The following is a 15199-nucleotide window of genomic DNA, read 5'->3' as shown; positions in this document are numbered from 1 at the left end:
GCTTTGTTCTCAACGTAATAACTTCTCCATCACTACAGTAGATAAACTAGACACAGTGGTGTCCAAGGCATACCCTATGGCACTATCACTGAGTCCTTTCCCAGTATCCCAGGAATGAGGCTTGGCAGGGGTGGATGATGCAAAAGTCCACGTGAGGCGTGAACAAAATCGGACGAGAAAGGTAAAAAAGGGATCGTCCTACACCTGGCAAAGTCACAGGGATGACTGAGGTATGGTTGCGGGGGTTGGTGTGAGTCTCCCCTGAGCTTTTGGTTATGAGTTAAAGTGGCGACCACTTCAAACTGTGACAGAAAAACAAGTGCAGTTCTTACTGTCACCCAGCGTCCCCGTGCCACTGATTTTTTTTTACTGTTCCGTCCAACACCTGGTGGTTAGGGGTTAAGTGAGTTAAGAAACTGAAAAAAGGATTGGCATTTTTTGAAGTTTGCAACCTGCCATATCTCACATGTGCATGGCTCAGATGACATCATTTTTGCATACAAATACAAAATCACATGGCTAATATAATTATTAACTCAATATTTGCTAATCTTCTTTCTCAGCTGTGAGTTTGACTTGCTGGCTGCTGTTTCCTGCTCATCTCAACGAATAGCACCACCATGCTATTGAGACCTCTTCGTTACTTCCCTGCATTGCTATAGAATGATACTGCACCACTGTAACACTGTGCACCCTCGATGGAATACCTCCCACTACCCAAGCCTGCTCATATTTCCCTGCACCTTCCCATGGGAAACACTCTGTTTCAGCCCTAGTAAGGAACTGGCTTTGACAATGATGTGCAGGTTCCCTGCACGGTGCATTTATTATACTTTACCATAGGACGACCCCATAGAAGCAGTTTTGCCTGCAGTCGACAGGTCTTTTCGGTGAGACAGACTAGAGTTAAGCAATAACAACAGCTACTACACTTTTTCTGTGAGGGAGAAAGACGCCTTTAATCATCGATACCGATATTGGTTGGCAGGTCTGCTATCCAGTTAAAGAAATGTCTTTTAATTCCACCCCTATCAAGTGAAAGTTGGAGTGTGTGCTACTGGAAAAGTGTAACTTCATCCAGCATCCACCAGGTTCACGTTTCAGATGAACCTGGAGCTACAGCGATGACTACACTCATATCCACTACTGTTCTACTCACTACAATCTTACGTTGAGCATGGCCCCCTGAAGGTCAGAGATTTTGTCTGGGAAGATGTTTGGCATACGTGTGAAGTGTGAGCGTCGCCAGGTAGACAAGAACGCCACCCGCTGCTTTGAGTAGAGTTTATTCATGTACACGCGCCACTCACCACCTGACCCAGACTGCAGGAATAGTTACATTTCATTAATGCAGAACATATTAAAGGTGCAAAGGAGATTTCTTTGTAACTCTTCCTTAGTGTTTTATTTATTTATTATGAACTTTACATTCTTTGGAGTTCTTATTGATATTGTTGATATTAAGTTGTGCATGTGTGAGGGGGAGGAGGGGGGGAGAGATCTAGAAGGCTGGCATTCCAAGACAGTTCCAGATTGAGACTTAAACATTTCAAGACTGATGTATCAGGCTTGCCGGCTTCTTTCGGTACATTTTTTTCCTAGCACTAGCCCCCTTTATGCATTTTTTTTTTTTTAATTTTTGCTCTTTTCCACAGCAAAAACTACTGAACTGATTGCTTTGCATATATTCCAGGATGAAGTCGTCAACATGCACTAGTGCACCTGGGTATTGATACTAAGATCCAATGAATACTTTTTTGAGATATTGAGGAAAATAAAAATGGCCACCTCATGCCTGAAAGTGCTAAATCAGAAACTATTTGGGCGATTTTGACCAACCTCGGTGGAAATGTAGGGGGTCTGAACATGATCTGCATACTATGAATGACCTTGACCTTGATTTCAAGGTCACAGGTCAAAATCAGTAAAAATTTCTGTCACCAAAAATTCCTTAGTATTAAGTCTGCAGTGATAAAAGTATTTTCGTCTGGAATGTAGAGTTCTTTAAAAATTGCTTTAGCAGTTTTAGAATTCTTATTATTATCATCATCATCATCATCATTATTATTATTATTATTATTATTATTATTATGTAGTGGTATCCTGTTTTGGGTAACTCTACACTGAGTGATACACCAAATGATTTCCTGTAAACCAGGAAATCAATTAATACGTTGGGTGGTAAAATTTATAACCAATCAACACGTGTTCCCTGCGTGTCAGCAAGAGGGTAGGCTGAAGGTTAGTGCTCCTCCTTGGGAAACAGCTAACTAAACATGCAAACAAGATGCCTCGGATCAGGAAAGACCAACAAGTAATGACCAAGCACCGGACAAAGGACCGGGTACGGATTGTAGCATGGAATGGAAGGGGTACAAATGATGAGTTGAGATGAGAGAGAGAGAGAGAGAGAGAGAGAGAGAGAGAGAGAGAGAGAGAGAGAGAGAGAGATTGCCCAGGTGCTTGAGGGTACAAAAGTGGACATATGTGGACTAACTGAGACTATATGGTTAGGTGAAAGTGGGAGTGTGAATGTGATATATGCGCGGGAGTAGGTAAGAATGAGAGGACAAAAGAGCGTTTATGTATTGTTGTGTGCAAGAGATGGAAGGAGAATGTAAGAGAGTATGGATCAGTTGGTTGAAGGATTATGTGGGTAAAACTGATAGTGGGAAAACAAACGTGGGCGATTTTGTGTGTGTATGCACTAATGCAAGATCGTGCAAGCAGTGTGAAAGAAAAGTTCTGGATGAATGCGGAAGTGTGCATGGAAAAAAAAAGATTGAGAGGAATGATAGAGTGTTTTTGATTGGATATATGAATGGAAAAGTAGGGAATGTAAAAGTGAATGGAGTAGTTGGTGAGTATGGCGTTCCTGCAGAATTGGATGTGAACTGCTGTCCTTTAGTGGACATTTGTGCAGGAAATGAGCTGGTGACAGCCAATATCCTCTTTAGGCACAAAATGATCCCCAGATATACATGGCGAGTAATAAAGGTAGGTGGTGAACTGTATGAACGGAAGGCAATGACTATGCGCGTGTGGTGACAGAATGAAAAGGCATGTAATGGATGCAAAAGCATACAGAGATGAGGAGAGTGTGTCATAAAAGACTTTGTGGTTCCTTTGTGGTTGAGTTATATATATATTAGACTTGTGGACGAGCAGTTATTATACTGGAGTAGCTTCGTGAGTAGCTAATCTTCTTTCCCATTTGTCATGTAGTGACAGGAGAGGTAAAGAATAGTATGGGACTATTTTTATTTGTCTTGGAAATATTAACAAGTCTCTCACACTGAGCGAAGTATAGAGTCCAGTCCCGCTAGCTATCTCTCTGTCTCGCTCTCTCTGTCTCTCTCTCAAGTTGCCAAGCCCTTCTCCCTGCGACCTGTCTCTTCTAAAGCCTGTCGCCTTCTGAGCTCTCTTTCCTAAATTCTGGTGAAACAGGAGACGTATCACGTGTGTTCCTTGTGGATGGAAAGTTTAAGAAGCCTGTGTGTGAGTATGTGTGTATGTGTGTGTATGGTCACTAGGGCTTTGTTCACGGGTGGATTGCTGACAACTAACTGCATCATCTCCTTACTGGCCACTGTCGTCAGCTTTCCTCAGTGTAATTTGCAAGCTCATTTCCTATTCCCAGGCTCGCATAGAGCTGTCTATCTGTCTATTTATCTATCTATCTATTATGATTTGTAATTATAATATGGAGTTCTGATAAGTGGACATTCTGACCACCACCTGGTGATGGTGAATGTCAGTGTTCAAGTGCAATGAAGGGATAGGAGGAGGGTGTGTGGGGGGTGAAGAGAAGGCGAAAGGGAGTGGAAGGAACATCATGGTGGAATAAGGAGGTAAGACAACCTGTGGTGCAAGAGAAGAAAGCAGATATTGAGTGAATGGGAAGCAGAGGCATGGAAGAAGTTGAGAGACGGAAAAGAGAGTTAATTGTACAAAGAAGAGAGAGGTGAGAATAAGAAGTGGTTGGATGAAGAATTTGGAAGAAAAATGAGTTAAAAGTGAAAGCAATGAAAGAAAATGTTCCAGAAGTAGGTAACGAGAGTTAGACTGTGTTAGACAGAGACCTTGTAGGGAAGTGAAAAATAAAAATGATAGACTGATAGTAGAGATGGAAGAAAAAGTGAGCAGATGGAGAGAACGCTTCAAGGAATTGTTTAACACAGAATATGAAAATATATGCAAATATAAGTGGCTGGGAGAAGGAGTGGCGTGAGATGTAAGGAAGAGATCAGTTGGATGGAAGTAGGGGAAGCAATGGAGAAATTGAAAATGGGGAAACTCCCAGGAATTGATGGAGAGTGTGGTGAAATGACGAAGCGTAGGGGAGAGATAGTAGTAGAATGGATATGGAAGTGAGCATATTGGCCTGGTAGGAAGGTAAAGTCCCGTGCTCTTGGAAGTCGGATATTATTATTCCCCCGTACAAAGGAAAATGAAAAAAATGAAGTGTATGGTAATCAACAGAGCATTATTTCCTTGGTTTAATAGACAAAGTAAATGCCAGGACACTTATTGACAGAGTTAGGGAAATGACAGAGGAATTAGTTGGAGAAGAACAGTGAGGTTTGAGGAAGAGGAGAGGATGTGTAGGTCAAATATTCATCCTTTGTTCTTAGGTGGAAAAGTTTCTAGAAAGGAGAAAGAAGTTGCATGTGGCTTTCGGGAATTTGGAGAAAGCATATGACAGACAAGGAATGTGGGAAGTATAAAGTATATCTGGAGTAAATAGGAAGCTGTTGAATGTCGTGAAGAGTGTGAATGTGGGTGCTAATTTTCCAGTGAAACTGGATAGTGAACTGAATGAATTATTCTATCTGAATGTTGGATTGAAACAGGAATGTGTCATTTCGCCATGGTTGTTCAATCTTTATATGGATGGAGCTATAAAAGAGATACGAGGTAGAGTAGTGGACGTTGGAGTGGCCCTAATGAGAAAGGGCAGCAATTGGACACTTCCTGTATTGTTGTTTACGGATGATACTGTATTGATAAATGAAGACAATGGGGAACAGTGCAAGGATTGGTGAATGAGTTGGGAGAGTATGTAAGACACCGGATCTAAATGTGAATGCAGGGAAGAGTAAAGTTATGATCTTTGAAAGATATGAAGTCACTGAATGTAACGTGAGGTTTGATGATGAGGATGTAGAAAATGTGAGTGAATTTAAGTACTTGGGTAGTGTGATGAGAGAGGATGCAAGTTTGGAGGATGAAGTGCTTGAAAGGGTAGAAGATGGAAGAAAGGTTGCTGGTTCCATGAGAGCAGTGACAAGAAATAAAGATGTGAACATGGATGTAAAAAAGCCTTTGCAGAAAAGTATTGTGACACCAACTATAACATATGGAAGTGAATCTGGGCCCTTGTTGGAAGCAGTGGTGGGCAAGGTAATGAAAAACATTAGTTACCATTAATCCGTTAATCAGGTAATTAGCTTCGTTAAAGTAAATCAGCTGAATCTGCCGAAAATTAACAGAAGTTAATCGTTAATCCATTAATCTGCTAGTTTTACATATGAAACTCGATTTTCCTTAATAAAAGACACTCTTGCTGCTAGAAAAGTTTTATTAATACCCCAAAATGTTTAGAAAATACAGTTAGAATTCCACTTCTTCAACTACTTCTTCGAGTCCCTCACAGGCAGGTGCTCATTCCCCATCAAGAACATCAACATGTTGAAGTTGTCATCAGATAGCTTTGATCTCTTGGTTCTTATGATATCCTTCCCCAGGGAGAACAGGCGCTCCACTGAAGCACCAGCGACATGGTCGAAGTATGCCATAATGAAAACTGTGAACTTGTGAACCTTCTGTTATATCATATAACACGTGGTTCACAACTTTACATCTAAGTTCATATTACTTATATGAGACACAAATACACACACAAAATTCGTATCGATTTCTGAATCACGGTATCAGTCACCACTAACTTTGACACTATCAGTTTGATTATTTAAACCCTCCGTGGCCACCAGCATCGAATGACGTTTAGCCGATAAACGGCCACAGGCGTCGTTTGAGTGCGGCCTATAAAAAACTGCAAAAATTTTAGGGAAATGAACAAACATTCTTAATGTCTTCAGACTGACCTACACTACACTCCCATATACCCCATCAAGCAGTTCAGAGCATGCTATGATGAGTGGATTTTCAATTTTTTGGCACCTGGCCATGCCTAAACATGCACAACTACACCGATTATCTCGACCCAGGCAGAAAATATCATCTTTGTTCTCTCTTGCAAAACACACACAACCACCTGTTTTTGATTATTGATTAATACGGGCAGAAACAAAAAAGACATGATAAGTGAAAAATACATTTTCGTCTTGGTATCTTTACCTATTTTCACAGGTTTGTTGTAATGGTTTGGATAATTCGATGCCGTGCGACTTGCAGAAAACTGTAAAAACTTTCGGGAAGTGAACAAATATCTAGGACATGAGACTGACCTTGACTTCACCCTCTCACATTATCATCTGTCAGTTCACCACCTGCTGCCTTGACGAATGGATGAACGATTTTTTCGCTCGTGGCTATGCCTAAAAACACATAGTTACACCCATTATCTCGATCCAGACAGAAGATATAATCTTTTTCCTCCCTTGCAAAACACACACAACCACCCTGTGTACAAGACAGCAACATATATTGCAAAAAATAACAAGGTAAAATGATAGAGAAAGGTAACGTGTTGATATGGAAAAATTACGTTTTCCCCCGTCTGTAAACGTATTTATTTCTGCTTTGTCTCTGTATTCGTAATAATTAGACTTATTCGTAGTTCTGAAACTGCATTACCATTCTATTTTTAGCCGTGCACGTGGTGTGGGGGCTGCAAGTTGCGACTCAACTTCCGTATTGCTAATCAGATCTGACCCTCCACTTTCATCTCCCATAGGAGAGCCTAGCGTCGGAGCACAGGCAATTTTCTCATTTAGGACTGAAAATTTAACCCTTTAACTCCCCTTTCCAAGCATGGGCACAATGATAACTTAAAAAATAACTTGAAACTACCATAAACAAATTTTATATCAAGATGGTGAAAAAATATTCATAATATTTTTTTTTTCTCTAGCCATTCCTAACCTATGTGCTGAAATCATTCGATATCATCATATCTCACTGCGGCAGCGCCTCTGGGCGGCGATGTCGGTTGCCGATATTTCTGCAACTTATGCGATCCATTGCAAGCCACAGAATGGGTCTAGAAAGATGGGATTTGCACTGTTAGGTGCGTCTGAACTTTCTGTTCAATATGACAAGGGGAAAAAAATCAATTTTCGAAACTTCAGAAAATGGCCCCAACGTCAGCCTAGGGTGCATGTAAAATTCCGGACCCATGGCCATGGAGGGGTTAAATATCGATTCGAAGCGTTACTGACCTAAAGTGATCTATTTTACGACATAATAAATGGTTTAACGGATCAACGGAAATGTTAATGCAAGTTACTGCTAATCCATTAAGTTAAAAAACAAATTAATGCTTTAACTCGTTAACAAAAACATTGGCTTCGTTAATAACAGATTAACAATTAATGCGTTAATGCCCACCACCAGTTGGAAGGACATGGGTTAAGTGAAAGTGCTGCAAATGAGTAATTTGAAAGGAGCATGTGGAGTTACATGGAGAGACAGACTGACAAATGATTAAGTGAAGGAGCATCGTGGTGTGGATGTGGATGTGACAGAATGCATTAGGAGATATACACTGAGGTGGTTTGGCCATGAGGGGGGGATGGAGAGCTGTGAGACTAACAAGGAGAGTGTATATGAGTGAGATGGAGTTTTGGAGAGGAAGGGCGAGGCCGAGGATGAGTGGCGAGCCATATGAGAGAGGAGAGTGTGAGCTGGGGGAAGGGCAGTGAAGTGGCGAGGGACAAGGCAACATGGAGGCCATTTGTTTGTGGCCGCCCCTTACGGTTTTAAGGCGTCTGGCAATAGATAGGTATATTATTATTATTATAGATGCTGTTGTTCTTAATATTAGTTTGCATCTGATTTTGGATGCAGGCTTCTAAAAGCCCGCTCCCTGTGATCGAACAGTTTTCGTACGTACAGCACATCTGTTTGTCCAGTCACATATTAACACTGTCTAATGTGTTAATTACATCGCTTTGATATCAATATAGTTTGCATCACTTAAATACAAAAAAGTTTGAGTTGTAATGTGCAAAATAAATCGCTAAATAATAGATGTTACGAAATCTGACGCTACTTGAAGTACCAGATCCCCATCACAATTACCTCCTTCGTAATTCCACTTTCCTGCAATCAGCCTTTTTTTTTTTTTTTTAATTTGTAAGGGGCTGTCGTAATGTTTTTCACCGTTTTCTTTTTTTTTTCCAATTTAAAAAAGTCGTTCTTTAACTGAATAAGATCATAAATGCTCGTGTTCTCAGCTGTTGAAGCAGGACCTAACATTTTTTCCTAAGTGACTTATTTTGTTTGCCACACCTTACTTGCCTCTTCTGTGTTACGTACATCATTTCAGTTTCGTCATACTGTGTATGAACGACGTACAAAAGGATATAAACAACATACAAAAGAATATTAACCACCAATATCCAAAATAAATCACTACGCTTCAAAGAGTTCTTAGGAGGCTTTGTTGACAGACGAGAATGCGAACTGAAGAGTATAAGAAACTAGTTTCATTGAGTGTAATGATCTGAAAGATGCATTGCCTAACCTGAAGGCGATCACTGTGATTACGTCATTCTTGTCTGATCACACTGCTACCAGGCTGTAGCTTTCATCTTTATCATTAACACAGTTGATCAAGTGCTTATTTAATTCCTCCACTTCGAAAAGAATCTACTGGGTTGTTTTAAGTAGCCTGGAAATTGAGTGAACTATTACTACAACTACTATTACTACTACTACTACTACTAATAATAATAATAAAAATAATAATAATAATGTAGAATAAAAATAATCGTACAGAAAGGATTAACCCTAAAGTACACTGAACCCTCAATCATCCAGACACTAATTTTCTGGACATGTTCAGCATCTAGACACTGGACCTTGGCTCTATTAAACCATTATCCAAATTTACTTGCTATTATCTGGATGTAAAAAAGCCCGAGAACTTCAGCCTACCAGCTGACATGTCCAAATATTTGGCATCGTGGCCGCTGGGCTCGAGCCCTGTACTGAATGGTCAAAGTTGCACGCTCATCCGATCACTCCCAGTGAATCTCCAACACCCATGCAATACGACTGTAACTAGCAAACGGTGTCAGAATGTCCATACACATCCCAATCCAACGTCCAGTATCGCAGGTCCCACCTGGCTAACTCTTTCCTAACTGCCACTGAGATTATACCACAGACCACAAGCCATGAGTATTTGCTTGGTGACAGCGCCCATATGCCTCTCCACCGAACCGAAGGTCGAAAGTCGCGCTGCCACTGAGCTAAGTCTTGTCCAGCCGCCACCACCAGCAAACAGACCATAAGCCACAAGTACATGTTTGGTGACAGCGCCCATCCACTTCTCTATCGAAACGAAGGTCGAAAGTTGCGCAGCCACCGGGACACACACACACACACACACACACACACACACACACAGGGATTCAATCGAGGCAGACGTCTGACATCGGCGCTCCGTACCGAACCAACACGGCCAGTGGCATTACCTAAATTAGTATCTTTGTATGAGTCAAGCTCTGTACTAGGTTAGACTAAATGATTTTTCATTATTAAAAGGAAAAAAATAATAAGTTTAAACAAGACTTGATCAAACAAGGAAGTGGACCAAGACGAAAGAATACGCTGAGTCATCTGAGGTTTGTTTAGACTACAACAACACGGGGATTGTAAGTACATACTCTGCACTTTTAGTATTGCAAAATGGATACATAGTTTAGTAAAGCAAAATTTGGAAAAGAAAAGGGATAAAGGTAAAAAGCAAAATGATGATTTCTACCAAGAACTGGTTGAAGTGGAGACTCACAATAGACTGGTTGAACGTGTAAACAAACTAGAAATGGCTTTCAAAAATGAAATTGATGAAATAAAGAAGCAAATGCACTTGCAAAAGGAAGAAATAGAAAAACTAGGAAGGGAGGCTAATAAAAAAGACACAACCATCAATGAACTAACAGTGGAATTGGGTACACTTAGGAAGAAAATGAGTGAAATGGCAAGTACAGTAGTCAATCACGAAAGTGTTATGGAAGAGTTCAAAAATGACACAGAGACAATTAGGCAAGTAAGCAGTCTTATTGACCAGAGCAGTGATATTGAGGAGAAGATAACACAGGTGAATGAAGCTGTGCAAAGCTACAAAAATGATGTGGAAACCACGTATGCTGAAATGGTGAAAGTAAAGAAAGACTTAGAAACAAGGGTGGAGGAAAAAAGCATTAAAAAGGAAGTGAAAAGAATAATCCAAAACAATCCAAAGTTAGTTAGAGATTCAGTAGATATAAACAAATCTATAGTAATCACTGGTATAGAAGAGGAAGAAGTTAAAAACAAGATCACAAGAGACAAAAAGGAGATGGCAAATGTAATGAGCTTACTGAAAGAAGTATCAGAGGAAATCTGTAGTAAAGACATAGAGGAACACAAAAGGTTAGGGAAATATGAGAAAAGCAAGACAAGACCTCTAAAGGTGACTTTCCAGAGTGTAAACACTGTGGACGAGATACTAAAAAATGCAAAGAATCTTATGGAAAAAGAGGAGTTCAAAAATGTATGGATAAAAAGATGCCTAACACAAGAGGAACTGGAATTACTGAAAGAGAAAAGGGAGGAAGCAAAAACAAAAAATGAGGGAAGATCAGAAGAGGAGAAGAAGAATTTTTGTTTTACAAAGTAATAGGATTGCAGGTACGAAAGTGGTACACAAACAGGATGGAATAAGAAGGAGCAAGGTAGTAGAACCATGTCATGACAAGTATATAAACAAGATGATAAAGTTGATGTACTCAAATGTGGATGGAATGGTATCTAAATTACTAGAGATAAATGATTATGTCAGAGAAAATGAACCACAAATAATATGCCTAACTGAAACAAAATTAACACCAAGGATATCCAATGACATACTAAACTTAGAGGAATACAATATATGGAGAAGAGACAGAAATTTTAAAAAAGGAGGAGGAATTATAATATTAACTAAGAAAAATCTAAAAGTCAATGAAATAAAACTAGATATACCATCACAAGTAGAACTGATTGCAGTAGAGATCAATACATCTGAAGGTAAAGTAATTGTAGCCAATTTGTACATGCCACCCAGATCAAACACATGAGAAAGAGATGAATATGAGGACCTGGCAGAAAGTACAATTCAGAGTTTAAGATCATTACTACATAAAATGGAAGAGAAATCAGAAAAAATTATACTAACTGGGGATTTCAATACAAATATAAATTGGAATACTCTAGATATAATTAGCCAAGAAAGCTGTTGGGACCAAAAGCTCCTGGATCTCGTACAAGAGTTCTTCCTAAGGCAACATGTGAGGGAAACCACCAGAAAAAGAGGACTTGATGTACACATGACAAAAAAACTATCGTTACACCTTCTGCGCGATATAAAATGACACACGAATGAAGGTTTTTGATAACAGCCTCCTCCATTGGTATCCCTGCGTGTGTTTGTTGCATAATTATTATAAGCTATATCCATTGCTTCTCCCATGCATATTTCTACCTCGTCCTATTTGGCAACTCACCCACTGTCAGGCTTACCAACCCTAGCGAGACAGCCAGGTTGTTCAGTATGAAATACATTGGACCCCCCTGTAATGATAGTTTTTTTGCTGTGTGTACCTTCAGTGCTAGATCTAATATTTACTAGGCAAGAAAGTGATATTGACAGTTTAATATATCACCCTCCACTCGGCAAAAGCGATCATGCAGTACTAAATTATAACTTAAGGATAGCATATAACATAGTAAACAGCAATGACAGTTACAAAATGAGCCTAAACTATAAAAAGGGAAATTATCAAGACCTAAAGAAGTATTTCTTAGAAGTTGATTGGGAAAATGAGCTTAGAGGAAGATTTAAATGCTGTATATAAAAAATTCTGTGAATTTTATGAAATAGGAGTCCAGAAGTACATCCCACAGCACAAAGAAGCAGATAAGAAAATACAGAAATGGTTCAATACAGAATGTAAAAAATCAAAAGAAAGAAGAGATTTGTTGTGGAATAGATACAGAAGACATAATAGTGAAAGGGCGTATAATAATTACAAACAGACAAGAAACGATTATACAAGAATAAGGAGGGAAGCCCAAAAACCGTTTGAGGAGGATATAATAAATAAAAGTTGTGATCAACCAACGCTGATTTACAGCTATATCAGAAGCAAAAACAAAGTAAAAGATATAATACAATCAATTACGGACGAGGGAATCACTTATACACAAGAGAAAGATATTTGAGAAGCACTAAATAAGAATTTCCAATTAGTTTTTACAGAAGAAAAAATTTTTGAGAGGGACTATGTGGAACATGCATGTCTACAAATACTACCAGATATACAAATATCAGAAAAAGTAATACAGGAGGAGTTAAGTATATTAGACAGAGGAAAAGCAAGTGGGCCTGATGAAATTTCATGTTGGGTACTACGAGAATGTGCAAAGGAGTTAAGTAAACCATTACTTTTAATTTTCAAGAAATCCTTGAGTCAAGGTAAACTACCTGATATTTTGAAAAAAGCAAATATTGTCCCCTTATTCAAGAAAGGAAATAGACAAAATCCACTCAACTACCGACCAGTATCACAAACCAGTGTTGTAAGCAAGGTATTAGAAAAGCTTATAAGAAAAGCTTGGGTAAATCATCTAGAAGAACACAGTATGATAACAGAAAGACAGTTTGGTTTCAGAAAAGGAAAATCATGTGTTACTAATCTGTTGAGCTACTATGACAGAGTAACAAACACAGTACAGGAAAGGGAAGGATGGGTGGACAGTATCTATTTAGATTTCAAGAAAGCTTTTGACACAGTACCACACCAAAGACTTTTATGGAAACTTTACCATCAAAGAGGAATTCGAGGCAAACTGTTTTGTTGGATGCAAGACTTTCTCATAAAAAGAGAAATGAGAACAGTACTAAGAGGAAACTACTCATCATGGAAAGAAGTGACTAGTGGAGTACCACAGGGTTCAGTGCTGGCACCAATCATGTTTTTAGTGTATATAAATGATATAAACAATAACACTGGAAATGAGAGCTATCTGAATATGTTTGCAGATGATGCAAAAATACAAAGGAGAATTACTAACACAGACTCTTGTAAAGAGCTACAAGAAGAATTAAATAAACTTCATGAATGGAGTAGTACATGGCAAATGGAATTCAATGGGGACAAATGTCATGTAATCAAGTTTGGTAAAAGTGGAAAAAGACCTGTCAGACTATCTCCGGCTGACCACATCAGCGAGAAGGTACGGAACATGTATACACTGCTTGCAAATATGAGAATAGCATTCACATACATAAATGAAGACATGCTAAGAAGGATAATAACATCATTCACTAGACCAACCCTGGAATATGCATCAGTAGTCTGGAGTCCTCATCTCAAAAAGCACATAGACAAGATTGAAAAAGTTAAAAGGGCCGCTACATGACGGATACCAAGCTTAAGGGACCTAAGCTACGAAGAAAGACTAAATAAACTGAATCTACCAACACTACAGGAGAGAAGGAAAAGAGGTGACATGATAATGCTATATAAGTGCATATCAGGGAAGGAGAAAATAGACATAAATGATTACTTAACATATGGAGAAGCATCAGCAAGAGGACACTGCAAAAACTGCATAAGAAGAGAGGTGATAAAGACGTAAGGAAATTCAGTTACCCAAACAGAGCAATTGATCAATGGAATGCACTACCGAATGAAATAGTGTGTTCCAAAACAATTCACAAATTTAAGGATATGTACGATATATATGGTTTAAGACACGGGACAGTACGAGCTTGACTCATTCCTGTAAAGATACAATTAGGTAAGAACACACACACACACACACACACACACACACACACACACACACACACACACACACACAGATTCCTTCCCATGATATGATTACAATATCAGTAGTATACAGTAATTTCTGTACCAGTGCATATGATAGTATTGTACAGAGTACAGTACTGTATGTATGTACAGTACTGTACATTACACTTTCATTCGGTATGGGTATTTGTTTCAATACCGCATTCAGCCACCTTAGCCAAGCAGCCCTACTGGGACAGGTTAGGTTGGTAAGATCAGATAAAGATAACTTATGTAATTTTGCTTGGGAAGCACATTGAGTATATTTTTGAGAAAATCCTATGGTTATTTTTGAAAAGATGAAGCGAGCGTGGTTCCTGGCTGAGGGGTACCGTTGGCCACCATGTGTGCAACACATACCACAAGCTACGGGTACATATTCGGTGACAACGCCCATCCACCTCTCCACCGAAGGTCGAAAGTCACGTGGCCACCAGGAGACACACACACCACACAGAGAGAGAGAGAGAGAGAGAGAGAGAGAGAGAGAGAGAGATTCCTTCACATGATATGATTACAAAATCAGTACAATAATTTCTGTACCTATGCATAATAATAGTACTATACTGTAAACAGTACAGTAAGGTATGTGTGTATGTGTAGTACAATACTGTACAATACACTTCCATTCGGCATGGGTATTTGTTTCAGTACCACAGTCAGCCACCTTAGCCAAACAGCCCTGATTGGATAGGTTAGGTTTGGTAAGGTTGGGTAAAGAAAACCTATATAATTCTGCCTGCAAAACACATTGAGCATATATTCGAGAAAATTCTATGAGTATTTTTGAACAGAGGAGGTGAACGTTGTTCCTGGCTGAGGGGTACCGGTGGCCACCACACATGTAGCACAGACCACGAGCCACGAGTGAATGTATGGTAAAACCGCCCGTCCACCTCTTCACCAAATGGCAGGAGTCCCCCGGCCTCTGGGATTAGTGCAGAAACCCCCCACCACGTACACCTGTCCACTTCCCTACCGAAAGGTCTGAGTCGCCTGGCAGGCCACATTAGTCATACACTTCTTGAGGCGGTGATCCACTGGTCATCCACAGTTGCTGTCACTTACTAACCCTTGCCTGGACAAACGAAAGTGAACCTTACATGTAGATGTCAGTTTGCTGCACGTTG

The 15199-nt window shown here is 39.6% G+C and overlaps 2 protein-coding genes across 2 annotated transcripts in view; both read right to left on the bottom strand.

Annotated features, from left to right (window-relative positions):
• LOC145396958 (putative glutamate receptor) overlaps positions 1–15199 on the bottom strand; it is a 289079-nt gene that overhangs the window by 121607 nt on the left and 152273 nt on the right. The window lies entirely within an intron of this gene.
• The window catches only part of LOC145397230 (uncharacterized), a 91831-nt gene that overhangs the window by 42688 nt on the left and 33944 nt on the right, over positions 1–15199 (bottom strand). Inside the window, exon 4 of the mRNA XM_080270426.1 lies at positions 1171–1323. Within this exon, the coding sequence (XP_080126552.1) occupies positions 1171–1323 (153 nt within the window). The remainder of the gene's footprint in view (positions 1–1170; positions 1324–15199) is intronic.

The sequence above is a fragment of the Coenobita brevimanus genome, chromosome 40, assembly GCF_032717465.1.
Source record: "Coenobita brevimanus isolate Jiangsu-jjx chromosome 40, ASM3271746v2, whole genome shotgun sequence".
Classification (NCBI taxonomy): Eukaryota; Metazoa; Arthropoda; class Malacostraca; order Decapoda; family Coenobitidae; genus Coenobita; species Coenobita brevimanus.
The sequence above is the reverse complement of the archived record's forward strand: the minus strand, read 5'-3'. Positions and strand labels throughout refer to the sequence as shown.